This window comes from Saccostrea echinata, unplaced genomic scaffold (assembly GCF_033153115.1).
Source record: "Saccostrea echinata isolate AGI-Se365-2 ecotype Australia unplaced genomic scaffold, CSIRO_AGI_Sech_v1 ptg000001l, whole genome shotgun sequence".
Lineage (NCBI taxonomy): Eukaryota > Metazoa > Mollusca > Bivalvia > Ostreida > Ostreidae > Saccostrea > Saccostrea echinata.
In genome coordinates, this window is record NW_026889750.1 from 4,627,678 (window position 1) to 4,642,500 (window position 14,823).

Here is a 14,823-nt window from a genome sequence, read left to right on the forward strand (position 1 = left end):
AATAAACATGCTATTTTTTCCAAACAGCCCCTACCGTGGAATAGTTTTTGTGCTATTTGCCCACGGTGAAATATTCATTAAACTATTCACCGGCAGCATTCTATTTCCCTCGCTTTTCATCTCGGAACTCTTCTGGTTTTATCCAGATTGTGACGTAACACAAGTAAAGACTGCTTCGGTATAATAAAACACTTATTTACTGACTATTCGGACAATAGCAAGTTTATCGTTCCCCTCGACAGCAACTATTTCCCTCGACTGCGCCTCGGGAAATAGTTGCTGTCTTGGGGAACGATAAACTTGCTATTGTCCTCATAGCCAGTAAATATAGGTGTATACTATGTCAGGGATTCAATGTTGAATGATTTTTATTTTCTATGTCAGGGATTCGATGTTGGATAGTTTTTATTTTCTATGTCAGGGATTCAATGTTGGATAATTTTTATTTTCTATGTCAGGGATTCAATGTTGGATAATTATTTTCTATGTCAGGGATTCAATGTTGGATTATTTTTATTTTCTATGTCAGGGATTCAATGTTGGATTATTTTTATTTTCTATGTCAGGGATTCAATGTTGGATAATTTTTATTTTCTATGTCAGGGATTCAATGTTTGATAATTTTTATTTTCTATGTCAAGGATTCAATGTTGGTATTTTCTATGTCAGAGATTCAATGTTGGATAATTTTTATTTTCCATGTCAGGGATTCAATGTTGGATAATTGCGACTAAGCCTTTTCTCAAGTCGTATCTGCTCATTGAAAAACACTTTTTCAAAAATCCAACAGTGAAAGGATCCTCACTTTGAAATAAATGAGTCTAAAAGATTATATTTAAAATGCTCCAATCATTTCCCCCTCCCCAAAGAAATTAAAAAGGCAATTTTAAAATCTAGATTTGACATTTTTTTATTTCACCTTCTAATAAAGTGTACATCAATACATGAAAAAATTGACTGTTCAGGTATAAGGCAGTGCTTAAATGTGAGGGCTAAAAATTGACTTTTTAACTTTACAGATCCCATTAGATACAATGTACGCCGAGAATCTTGCTGCAGCAAGGATAATATATCATATCGTCTTTCAACGAGACTAAAAACAACATATTCTGCTCTTTAACTACAACTTACAAAGAGTTATGAAATCCATGCTTCATGCTATAATGTGTTTTTATGTAAATTGTTGATTTCAACTCATTATAATTTGGACAGGCTCAAGGTAGCTAGAGAAAATTTATTAAGCCTAGATAAAATATGAGCATAACTATCAAGAAAAAATTTAAACAGCACAAATAATTCACTGTAGTATGCCAATGAACATGTTTTCTTCTTCACGAAAATGGGTGTTGTGTGCCAATTTAGTGAAAGTGTAAAGCTGCATTTCAAATGAAAAAGAAAACAATGACTTTTATAAAATTGTACCAAATAAAATTACCATGCAAACAATTTTCCTGTCATAGCATTTCATAACTCTTACTCAATCATATCATATTCTTTAGTCATTTTTGTTAATTCTTCTTGTCAATGATTTTTAAGTTATATACATCTTTAAAATCATTTTTTATTTAATCGTGAATTTATGAAATCAAATACCATGAATTGATGAATTTTTCTCTTTTTGAGATTTTGTGTACGTTTTCTAATATTAACATACTTTAATTTCACACTAAAACAAATGCAGCATTTTGTTATTAAATAGTATAAATATTGTCATATGTAATTATAACTTGCGAGACAGGATTTTTTGATACTTTCACTCGTGCTTCGCACTCGTGAAAATATCAAACATGGGTAATCAGAGATTACAGAGCTCACATCAACGAATGTTGTCTTTAAGTAAGGCAGAGTCCCACACTAAACTAATAATCTAGGAGTGTGCATCCCTAGATGCAACATTTATGCAATTTTGATCTGATAGAGCTTGCAGTTACTTGGGAATAGACTTATCTGAAAACTTAAAACTAGTCACTCATCCAGAAAATGTAAGTCAAATCCAGCATCCGTAGCAAGTTTTGAGATTGTTCGTCCCTTGATGCATCATCCGTGCAAGTTTGGTTCAGATAGGCCTTATAGTTACTTGAAAATGAGATCTGCTCCAAAAACTTTAACCTGGTTACTCATCCGGAAAATATAGGTCATATCCAGCATCCGAAGCAAGTCCAGTAGTGTACATCCTTAGATGTATCATCCATGCAAGTTTGGTCAATATAGGGTTTATAGATACTTGGAGATGACATCTGCTCCAAAAACTTTAACCTGGTCACTCATCCATAAAATATAGGTCAGATTCAGCATCTGAAGCAAGTCCAGTAGTGTGCATCCTTAGATGTATCATCCATGCAAGTTTGGTCAATATAGGGCTTATAGTTACTTGGAAATGAGATCAGCTCCAAAAACCTTAACCTGGTCACTCATCCGGAAAATATAAGTCATATCCAGCATCCGAAGTAAGTCCAGTAGTGTGCATCCTTAGATGTCTCATCCATGCAAGTTTGGTCAATATAGGGCTTATAGTTACTTGGAAATGAGACCTGCTCCAAAAACTTTAACCTGCTCCAAAAACATTAACCTGGTCATTCTTTAGCTGAAATTGCAGCATCTGAAACCTTGACTGTTACAATAAAACACACTAGAAGCATCCTCCATGCATCTCTGACAAATATAGGCCATAGAAGTGCTTGAAAAGAAAACTGCTCCAAAAACCTTAACCTGGGATGCCGACGCCGAGGGTATTACATAAGCTCCCCCAACTTCGTTGAGGTGAGCTAAAAATCCTGTCCCATTCATGAAATAAATTCCATATCTATCTACAAAACATTGAATATCCTCTATTTAGTCTTCCAGCTTTTGTGCAATCAACAGCACATTGGAATACACTTCTAAATCAAAGATATATTGCACATTACTCAATTCTAAAAACACATTCTGCATTCTACTTGACAAATTGTTTTATAGTGACAATAAATATGAATTTCAAATATACAGTATAAATCTTATTGTTATTTTATGGAAGACAAAAATGCAATACAGAAAAGAATATTATGTTAACCCAAATAAATTACTTGTAAACAGGTCCAATCAACTGTGTTTCAAGCTACTGATAAAGATTTACTATGTCCTACAATGCATCGTGACGTCATGTTATTTGCTTTTTATCATAGAGAAACTATACATTGTGACATCATGTTTTTTTACCCCCCGGCTCAAGTCAGGTGTAGGGAAATTTACACCCGACCTTGTAACCAATCAAAGCTTGTGTTACAAGCTACATAGGAAATAATATATACTATGCACTATAATTTGTTTTTAGTCTATATGAACTCACTCTTGCATTCATTTCACATTAAAAAACTCTGTTTGAAAAACACACACATTGTAACGTACCCACACTAAACAAAACACTAACAATAAAAAATGCTAATAAATAACAAGATCTCTCTCTTTCATAAGAGAAAAAAATGCACCTGTGCATTAAGTAACAAAACTATTTGAATTGAGGACACGCATATGTAATGCAAAATTCTGATTATGCATTAAGATACTCTAAAATAATTAAGTGTAAATATGATACTCAGCAAAAATATAATATCACTTTTGTCTTTAGACATTGAAAGACCATTATAACAAGTAAAGCTAGCATTCAGACACCTGCATGGTTACCGTAGACGTACATTTTTCCGCTTGGGATTAATTTACCCTATATACACGGTAACAAATTTTTTGCAGAAATTTGTCAGAGCGTACTTAAAGTGCATATAAGACATACAATGACAATGCCAGAAACCTGCATAATTTTCTACTCGCAGATTGAATAGAGATTGAGAATCTATGGAACTATGACCCCTGAGAAAAAATGTACGTTTACAGAATCATCAGCAGTTTTCACTGTCCACTTCCACATTTGTTAAGTTTGGACATTTGGGCATCTCCTTGCTTGTATTATTGCACCTCTTCTACTGTGGTTTCCATTAAATCTGAAAGTAAACAAAAATTCCAAAATGTTAAATATATATTTCAGCATCTACAGAATTTTATGTTCATATCTACATGCATGTACAAACATGGAAGTGAATGTTTGACTTATGATGACTATATGCACTGTGGCTTACAATGTATTTGCAAATTTGCAATGGGTTTTATATTTGGTGATTTCATGATTGTGTCAAATGGTCCATGACCAAGCTAAATTTAGAAAATGTTAAAATAAGTAAATGATTCCAACAGTCCATTATCTTTTTCCTTTCCTGTGTGCTGCCACCTACCAACATTTTCCATGACCCTAATTTTTTCTGTGTGTATAATTTTGTCTTTCTCTTGGTTGAATGGGCAGGCTATAAGGTGTTCAGACATTACACCATCACCCACTAGCTTCCACTGTCTGATTGGAGTCATACTGTTACTAAAACTCCACTTCTGAAATTGGCCAAGCAAATACAATTATGAAGTACGTAAAAAAATTACAGGTGAAAATGTAAAGAGAAGGTAGTAAAAGCTATTTGATTTTCAATGATTAAAATTGTATGTGCAATAACTATCTGAAGAAAATTAAACTCTTACAGAAAACAAAGACAAAAGGATTAAATTATTGATTCTTTCTCTCTAAAATGTATGCGAGCCTAAATTAATAGTACCATAATTACAGATCTTACATTTTTTGTAACATGCCATGAATCACCATTTTCTTGCTTCTCCCAAACCATTCGAACCATCCCTTTCTGTTGCAGTAACACTGCACATAACTGTCTCAGAGTCGTACAGGTTAAAGATAAATTGTTCAAGCTGAAGCCATCCAGATAGTTAATGATATGTTCTAGGATTTCTGCAGGTAGACTGGTTAAGTGTAAGACCTCTCTTTCTTGATATACCTTACCAGAAACTTCTGGACCTGATACTCTTCTAAACCTTGGAATCACCTTAATGACGGAGTCGTATTTGGAAGACGTAACAATTTCGGGAGTTGCTTCTCGTAGTCGACGCATTTTGTCTGAATCTATACTTCCTCTAGTGGGAATATCCTCTATAGATTCAATATTTTCTTCATCACTTCCCCCATCTATGACTAGACCAAAACTTTCCAATAGAGAGCTATGAACTATTTTACCCTTTGGTACAAGAGGAATAAGCTTGCGATGGGTGAAGCTACAACCTTGGTAAGCAAGAGGACATCTTTGTTCCATGACACCATTCAAACCACTTTGTATTTCATTGTGTACATTTTTAAAATGCCATGCTATCTCATCACGTCTGAAATTCTGATCGCAGCTAAACTTGAAAATCTTTGTTCCACTTGGAAAGCCTTCCATATTTAAGCATACACCTAGAAGTTCATGAAGCTGTATTTTTTTATTGTAGAGGTTAATCAATTTGTCTTCATCACTTCCATTGTTTTCTGTACTCTCTTTTTTCAATTGAATGACAGGTGACTGCAATTCCACTTTCTTCTCTTGTGGAGGGCTAATGGTTGCCAAATTTTCCAACTGCTTTCGTTTTTCTCTTTCAATCTCGCTTAATCTCCGAAGACCAGCAAGACCCATTCGAGAGGAAATATAATCCACCCCCTGATCCCCTAGCTGGGAGGAAGCATGTTCTTTAGCATAATTATTTCTGTCATCATTAATGGGTTCTTTGGCACTATAATCAATCTCTTTTGGTGGTGAGAAGATACCGTGACAGAGAGATTTCTGAAGACCAGGGGGATACTTGTTTGTTTCCCAAGGGACATCACCTGACTTTTCCTCTACCTTTTCAGTGGGCTTTGACTTTTCATCGGACATGGATTTCAGAAGCACTCGTTGATCTCGTAATGCCAGGGCTACATCTAACTGTCCACATTGTACATGTGGATTATTCAAAGGCAGTGGTGCTTTGACACACAAGTCACTAGAATGCATTGGCCACCTATGCCATTCGATCATACATTTAACTACACTTGCAGGACATGCAGGGATATGACGGGCTTGTTGTTCCCTGGGGATCAAAAAGGGGCAGCCATAGATATGATTTATGCAAGGCACTTTCTTACTCATACAAAAGTTTTCATGTTCATCAAGCTTACACCTGTGAAATTTCTGACCACACAGATATGGACACTCGATAACAGAGCAACTGCTTTGGCCATCAGGAGTGATGTCACAGTCTCTTGCAACACAGCCTATACAATGTGCATGCAAAAGTCCACATGTGATAGCATGCTTCTCCTCTTCTGTCAGTTTGGAATGTTTATTTTTACTAGGATTCTCTAATGACTGTTCATAAAGATCTGAAATAAGTAAAAAAATTTGGTAAATATATATACCAATATATGTACCAGTATTTTAAAATACTGCGTGATAATCCAAAAGTTCTGAGGAAAATATTGGTTCAATGTGGATAACTAACTCAGTCACAGGTAATTTACTCATCTAGAAATGGGGGGGGGGAATCATTTATAATCAAGGTAACTAAGTAAATCATTACTTTAAAAGTATGATGTACATGTAATTCTCAAAGACTGTTTAAAAATTCCAAAAATAGATTGGGCAGGGACATGGAGAATCAGATCGGTGTGTGTTCCACTTTTGCTCTGTTACAAAACATTAAGTACCATATATCTTATATAATTTTGAAAAAAACTTTTCTTCTGAGCTAAATCAGAAGGATGGAATAATGACCATGGACATCAATATGTATTACAGACTATCAAAAGAAATGCCTAATCATTGAGATTTTGCAAACACTTATATACAGAATATACAAAGTAGAATGAATGTAGGCAGAAAGAGGCTGTAATCCTGTGTAACAATCAGAAAGAGATAAAATGGGACTAAATGGGACACAGGGGACTGAACCAGCTACTGTATGTGTACACACACATGTAAATTGATGGATTTAAAATTTTGTGCAATCACTGGGTATTGAGAGGTTGATGTAATCATGAATTAGCACTATGCACATCTGCATCGTGTATTGTATTTATTTATGATTTATAAACAGTATTCATGAATTTGCGCTTTGCTGTCTGCATCAAAGCTGGTAAAATATAAAGACCACTTTTTAAAGTACACAAACAGTATCTGGCCATCAGTCAATGAATCTCTCTTACCACCACACTCATCCCTCCCTAAATGTTTCAGAATTCAGACATGTGCTCAAAGCACGAAGAGGACAAAATAAGCAGGTCCAGCACAATCTCTTGATTTAGCATAGCTAAATAGCTTTAGTAAGCTATTCAAAATAGCTTGATAAAGCTATTTTTATGCAGTTTTTCACAAAAATGTTTTTTGTAAGAAATAGACAAAAAGTCGCAAGTATTTGAATATTCATATATATACTATGGGCTATCAAAACAAAAACCGAAATCAAAGATAGTTCTAACATTACAGCATTTGAATACTTTTAAGCAAAAGGTGAATTTCCATTGTTTGAGTAACTGTACACTACCTTGTGTGCCTTGAGACATGGATAAGTATGATTGCTTATTGTACTGAATTATTACCAATCAATTGTCTTGTTGACCATAATTGGGCTCCTTTATAATTTCATTGAAGAAGTAACTGTATCAATGACCTTATATAGCCCCAAAACTTTTAGAACTTTGAGTACAAAGTCTCTTAAGGAGACACAATTTGATGAGTGATTTTTACATGCATTATTTTCAGAAGAGTTCAAGGTTGAATATTATCACTGCACCAAGGTGTGACTTTTTGTGCATGCTGAGAAAATAACACATTTAAGAAAAAAGTGTGATAAAATAGCTAAATCAAGCTATTCTGAATAGCTTAATAAAGCTATATAGCTAAATCAAGCCATATAGCTAAATCAAGAGATTGTGCCACACCTGGCAAGTAAATAACTGTTTGGTCAAAAACCAATTGCTTTATATAGCCCCAAAAGTTTTAGAACTTTGAGTACAAAGTCTCTCAAGGAGATTTTTGCGTGCATTGTTTTCAGAGGAGTTCAAAGTTGAAAACTATCACTGCACCAAAGTGCAACTTTTTGTACATGCTGAAAAGAAAAACACTTTTAAGAAAAAATGTGATAAAATAGCTAAATCAAGCTATTTTGAATAGCTTAATAAAGCTAAATAGCTAATTCAAGCTATGGAGCTTAATCTGGGGATTGTGCCGGACCTGTTTATGTACAATGTATACTTATTGAGTACATAACTATTTTTATCGTATATTTTATTTCTTTCAAATGAACCAATATTTTTATAAAAACAAAATTCAATGCACATTCGTATTTATGATGATAAACCTACCGAAGAAAGACATCTCTTTTTTTAGACTAACGGTTGAGACAGAAAGTTTGTTTATTTACATTGAAGTTTCGGCCTCCCTGCTGATCGGTGTCAGATTACTCATTGTATATTTATTAGGTCATACATTATTGAGTTAGAACGGGAGATTTTATATTAAAAAGATGAAAGCAAAATTGATGTTGACAGTGGTGTAGAATCATTCAGTATTTAGCCAAAAATCTGTATTTAAAATAGAATTATTTATAGATATGGTAGTCAAAAGTATAAATAATACATTTAAAGAACAAGTTGTCAAATTTCTTTTTAAGCTTTCTAGTGATCAAGAATATTACTTTTTGCGGAAGTGAAACTGTCAATAATGGACCAAATTTACCAGAAGTAATTACACAGTTATTAGGTAATATTCAGTAATATAACAAGTAATAGTAACCATACCAGAATCATCATTTTTTTTTATTTGATACAAAATAAGAACGGTCAGATTTTATGTCAGATTCAATCTTGATTTTGGGCAGGAAGTGAAGAAATATAAAGTCAGACAAAGAATTAAAATTGGACTCCTTGAATACCTGCTCTCTAACTGATATACTGCCTCTTTATCTAATGAATCAAAATAACCCCCACAACAACCAACCACCACCATATTTTCATGAGTGTGTTGACGGTATGCAGGTCAAGCAGGATTATTTGCTGTGGCCAGATAGATAAGTTGATATAGTAGAATCCAAGTAGTTTTGCCCAAATGCCCTGTTTGCTCTGAGTGGTTTTGCCCCAATACCCTTTTTGCCTTGAGTGGTTTTGCTCCTGCCCCAATACCCTTTTTGCTTTGAGTGGTTTTGCTCCAATTCCCTTTTTGCCTTGAGTGATTTGCCCCATGTAGTTTCACCTATATGTACAGATCATGGGTGTTTGCTACAAAGCAACAGTGGTTGGAAAGACATTTGATCAGTGTGGCTGGTGTTTAAATAACTAGCATTATAATGAAATTTAATAATAAGTGACCAATCAGAACCTAATATGTTGACAGTGCGACTGTTGGGGCGAGCACATTGTTCAATTAATTTTAAGATCCGCATTTAAGAAGCATTCAGACTTCTTTTCTACAAAAAATTCTATTGAATGAATGTGCAGTAGTCCGAATTTTTTCTTTGCACAGGCATTGTCATTAGAGCCGCTCCACTCCCTGCGCTTGCTAATAATTATTTCTGAGTGGATTTACCCCATGTAGTTTCACCTAAATATACAGATAATGGATGTTTGCTATGAAGCAACAGTGGTTGGGAAGACATTTGATCAGTGCAGCTGGTATTTAAATAACTAGCATTGTAATGAAATTTAATATTAAGTGGCCTATCAAAACCAATAATTATTTCTGATTTTCAGGAAAAGCTATCCTTACAGTTAAACAATGTTTTTTTTTTTTTTTTGGTCATTTTTTAGATGAATTCTTTAGTAGGGTCATGAAGGGATGGGATAATTGGTCATGTTGGTTCTAATATGAGTAATAGTCGGCCTAGTAGTCTGAAACACCAATGTCAAGACATGAACATCAGTTAAGATTTGTTCTTAAAGGTGAATTAAATGTAACAAATGAAGAATTTTGAAGTTTAGTAATGATAATTTTTGTCTTGCTTGAAATTCCACTTATATGGTAGTTCAAGGGGCTTGCATTGAACCCTGGTCTGATCCTTCAATTTTTTCTATCCATTACATTTTCACCCTTCCTGTAATAACAAACCAAGGTTCATTTGGTCCAGTTCTAAGTGCCTCTAAATTTTAGTCAGGTAGGGGAACAGGGCTTTCTTAGCACCAGAGTTATCTGACCCCTGGCAAAGTAGCACAAAAAATGTCTAAGATGTAGTCCCACAATACATTTTCAGTCATCCTGACTCTATGAGAAATTTCAGATTCCAGGTAAAGTTTATTTGAAAATCTCTGATTATTTAGAAGAGTGCTTGTGTGTCTTTTTACCCCAAGGAACCTCAATTAAAGGTACACCAAGGAACCTCAAGGATACCACAATGACATCCCATTCAATCTTAATGAATTTAGATATGGTTTATATGCATTAAATCTTTTTGAAGAAGTTGAACTATTTATCTTGGAAAAAGTAAAACAAAGGTGAACATCTAAAAGTAACAAAGAGACTTGTATTAACTCAAACTTACATCTTTGAAAACATAAGTACTGTTTTATATTTAGTGTAAAAAAAAAATTACCATAACCATTAGTTATTTGTGTATTTCAATAAATGAAGCAAAAGGATACCCTTAAACAATTTTAAATAATCCCAAGGACACCCAAATGACACTCTATTTAAGGACATACGCAACGTACCTTACCAACTGATAATTTTTCAAGATATTCTTGATTTAAGATTAAAGTGCCATGAGATGTTCGTAGACAAAAAATAAGCATGCATTACCAGGGGCTTTGAAAAGTTATCAATTGATGAAAATTCTTGTATAATTCAAAGAAAAATATACAAAAATTTCTAAGCATATATTCTGGATGTTTTGTTTATCCAAACTTGTTTTAGAAGAAGTGTTCAACATCATATATAGACATTAAAATGTAGCAAACAGTTCCTTTAAGTATTGGAACTCTTCAACTCCAAGGAAAAAGACAATAAAGTTCAAACTATGTTGCGTGTGTCCTGAACCTTACATGTAACTGATCTTGATATGGTAATTATATTAGATATATTAGATGAATCTTTTTTAGGGCCAATATACAGTTTATTCATTTATGTTATTTGTCTTACAAATAGCTATAAACTAAATAAAATCTAAAAGTGACATGCATACTTGTGTAAACTATTTATTTGTATAGTTCATCAAAACTGTAATAAATATTTTATGGTGTACAAAAATGAAAGACCTGATAAATGTAAATTATGTATTACAATACACAAAACAAAGGGTACTCACGAAGAAGTGAGAGACCGCAAAGGAAGCCCTAGGAATAGAGGCCATAGCAACCCAAGGATGCCACAATAACATGCCATTTAACTTAAATGAATCTAAATTTATATGCATTTGTAAATTAGGATGTTAACTGTTTATTGTGTATTTCAATACTCAAAACAAAAGGAAGGATATTCACCAAGAACCCCAAGGATACCCCCCAAAAACATCATATGTTAAATTCCTTTTTGTTTACTCTGCAGGGTTACATTATTTCAACATTATACAGCTTTGCAAAAAAAATTGTTGAATGACACATTAAAGTTGGATCTGTTTCAAAATTAACAGGAGCTCTGAGGGTGAAAAGGATAAAACTATTTCCACATGCAAAAGAAGTGCAGATGGTCTGATCTTTTTTAAAGAAAAAAGGGACAAAAACTATTGATTGTACTTGATTCTTGCAGCAGAGGCAAAATTCTTTCATTGTTTTAAGGAAAATCTGGCTATAAATGATTGCCAAAACAAATATTTAGGCACATTTTGTATTATGAAAGGAACCCTCCAGCATGTTCATGGAACTAGAAGGTGTATGGTGTTTGACTTTGAATACCCTGTTTACCAGTAATTCAGCCCTGTCCAAGAGCCAAGGGGTATCTTGGGATTCCTTTGAGTATCCTTGGGGTACTAGTATCTTGGGGTATCATTGGGATAATAGGTAATGGGTTACTTTGGGTATCCTTGGGGTGATAATGGTATACCTTGGGATACCTTGGGGTGTCATTGGGGTACCTTGGTGTTTCTTGGAGATAAAAAGATGTGCTGGTGCAGAATAGTCTTAATTCAAAATAAAGTTTATATCACAGTTTTACTCTAAATCACAGTACATTTTCTAATTTGTGATAAAATTCTGATAATTATTTACATGTATAAGAATATTTTGTAGTGTAGAACTGGTGCTTCAAATAAACAAGAATTCACCATGACTGTGATGGAATTCTTTGGTTGCACTTTTATAGCATTTGGACCACCCTTTGCTTTGTTTGTGTTCACAATTGCCAGAGATCCTCTTCGAATAATTGTGCTCATTGCAAGGTATTGTATTTTTAGCTCACCTGAGCTGAAAGCTCAAGTGAGCTTTTCTGATCACCCGTTGTCCGTCGTCCATCCGTCTGTCTAGCTGTCTGTCCGTCTGTAAACTTTTCACATTTTCGACTTCTTCTCAAGAACCACTGGGCCAATTTTAACCAAACTTGGTACAAAGCAACCTTGGGTGAAGGGGAGTTTAAATTGTTAAAATGAAGGGCCAAGTCCCCTTCAAAGGGGAGATAATCAAGAAAATACAAAAATTGGGTGGGGTCATTAAAAAATCTTCTTCTCAAGAACCACTGGGCCAGAAAAGCTGAAACTTATCTGGAAGCATCCTAAGGTAGTGTAGATTCTAAATTGTTCAAATCATGACCCCTGGGGGCAGGGCGGGGCCATAATAGGGAATCCAAGTTTTACATTGAAATATGTAGTAAAAATCTTTAAAAATCTTCTTCTCAAGAACCACTGGACCTGAAAAGCTGAAACTTACGTGGAAGCATGCTGGGGTAGTGTAGATTCTAAATTGTTAAAATCATGACCCCCGGGGGTAGGGCGGGGCCACAATAGGGAATCCAAGTTTTACATTGAAATATATAGGAAAAATCTTTAAAAATCTTCTTCTCAAGAACCACTGGCCCTAAAAAGCTGAAACTTATGTGGAAGCATCCTTGGTTAGTGTAGATTCTAAATTGTTCAAATCATGACCCCCGGGGGTAGGGCAGGGCCACAATAGGGAATCCAAGTTTTACATTGAAATATATAGGAAAAATCTTTAAAAATCTTCTTCTCAAGAACCACTGGGCCAGATAAGCTGAAACTTACTTGGAAGCATCCTGGGGTAGTGTAGATTCCAATTGTTCAAATCATGACCCCTGGGGATAGGGCAGGGCCACAATAAGTACTACGGAGGGGGGGCGGGGGGGGAGAAATCAGGTGAAAAACAGCAAGGCCAAAGTTACTCAGGTGAGCGCTGTGGCCCATGGGCCTCTTTTTTTAGCTCACCTGAGCCGAAGGCTCAAGTGAGCTTTTCTGATCACATTTTGTCCGTCGTGCGTCTGTCCGTCTGTCTGTCTGTCTGTCCGTCTGTCTGTAAACTTTTCACATTTTTGACTTCTTCTCAAGAACCACTGGGCCAATTTTGACCAAACTTGGTACAAAGCATCCTTGGGTGAAGGGGAATTTAAATTGTTAAAATGAAGGGCCAAGTCCCCTCACAAGGGGAGATAATCAAGAGAAGACAAAAATAGGGTGGGGTCATTAAAAAATCTTCTTCTCAAGAACCACTGGGCCAGAAAAGCTGCAACTTATATTGAAGCATCCTGGGATAGTGTAGATTCTAAATTTTGAAAATCATGACCCCCGGGGGTAGGGCGGGGCCACAAAAGGAATCCAAGTTTTACATTGAAATATATTGGAAAAAATCTTTAAAAATCTTCTTCTCAAGAACCACTGGGCCAGAAAAGCTGCAACTTATATTAAAGCATCCTGGGATAGTGTAGATTCTAAATTGTGAAAATCATGACCCCCGGGGGTAGGGTGGGGCCACAATAGGGAATCCAAGTTTTACATTGAAATATATTGGAAAAATTCTTTAAAAATCTTCTTCTCAAGACCCACTGAGCCAGAAAAGCTGAAACTTATGTGGAAGCATCCTGGGGTAGTGTAGATTCTAAATTGTTAAAATCATGACCCCCGGGGGTAGGGCGGGCCTACAATAGGGAATCCAAGTTTTACATTGAAATGTATAGGAAAAAATCTTTAAAAATCTTATTCTCAAGAACCACTGAGCCAGAAAAGCTGAAACTTATGTGGAAGCATCCTTGGGTAGTGTAGATTCTAAATTGTTAAAATCATGACCCCCGGGGGTAGGGCGGGGCCACAATAGGGAATCCCAAGTTTTACATCGAAATATATAGGAAAAATCTTTAAAAATCTTCTTCTCAAGAACCACTGGGCTAGAAAAGCTGAAACTTATGTGGAAGCATCCTTGGGTAGTGTAGATTCTAAATTGTTAAAATCATGACCCCCAGGGGTAGGGCGGGGCACAATAGGGAATCCAAGTTTTACATTGAAATATATAGGAAAAATCTTTAAAAATCTTCTTCTCAAGAACCACTGGGCTAGAAAAGCTGAAACTTATGTGGAAGCATCCTTGGGTAGTGTAGATTCTAAATTGTTCAAACAGGACCCCCCGGGGTAGGGCGGGGCCACAATAGGTATTACAAGGGGGGGGGGAAATCTGGTAAAGAACAGCATGGCCAAAGTTACTCAGGTGAGCGATGTGGCCCATGGGCCTCTTGTTTTAATTGTTGTTATCATTTATGATCAATGGTTCTCTCATCACAATTGATTTCTATGCAAGTGAATAAAGTTTTGTGAAACCCCAGGAATTTTTTTTTCTACCGGTGTAGCTTAACATTTTGATACCGCGATATATTGAACCCGGGTTCAATATATCGCATAATATTTTGAACCCGGGTTCATTTTTTTGCTGCGATATAACGAACCCCCTTATAAAAATAGAACCTGGTGGGTTCATCATATTATGGTTATAATATATCGAGTCCACAACTCTTTTAATTTAAGAGGGAG

The 14,823-nt window shown here is 35.3% G+C and overlaps 2 protein-coding genes across 2 annotated transcripts in view; one reads left to right on the plus strand and one right to left on the minus strand.

The window, feature by feature from the left end:
- Positions 1–909: 909 nt before the first annotated feature.
- Positions 910–8,287, minus strand: LOC133183713 (F-box only protein 40-like). The gene is made up of 4 exons (XM_061318639.1): positions 8,240–8,287; positions 4,650–6,259; positions 4,263–4,413; positions 910–3,974 (listed from the first exon to the last, which is right to left on the minus strand). The coding sequence occupies exons 1-4, from the start codon at positions 8,250–8,252 to the stop codon at positions 3,940–3,942; spliced, it is 1,809 nt and encodes a 602-aa protein (XP_061174623.1). The 5' UTR covers positions 8,253–8,287; the 3' UTR covers positions 910–3,939.
- A 283-nt stretch (positions 8,288–8,570) lies between these two features.
- Positions 8,571–14,823, plus strand: part of LOC133183725 (gamma-secretase subunit Aph-1-like) — a 12,486-nt gene continuing 6,233 nt past the window's right edge. Inside the window, exons 1-2 of the mRNA XM_061318648.1 lie at positions 8,571–8,636; positions 12,094–12,237. Of these exons, the coding sequence (XP_061174632.1) occupies positions 12,125–12,237 (113 nt within the window). The 5' untranslated portion in view covers positions 8,571–8,636; positions 12,094–12,124. The remainder of the gene's footprint in view (positions 8,637–12,093; positions 12,238–14,823) is intronic.

What these genes read in the sequence shown, in the direction of transcription:
- LOC133183713 (XM_061318639.1), bottom strand. An exon ending in CATGGCATGTTACAAAAAAT is followed by an intron (nt 4,414 to 4,649) that starts GTAAGATCTGTA and finishes GGCCAATTTCAG; the next exon opens with AAGTGGAGTTTTAGTAACAG. An exon ending in TAGGGTCATGGAAAATGTTG is followed by an intron (nt 3,975 to 4,262) that starts GTAGGTGGCAGC and finishes GTTTACTTTCAG; the next exon opens with ATTTAATGGAAACCACAGTA.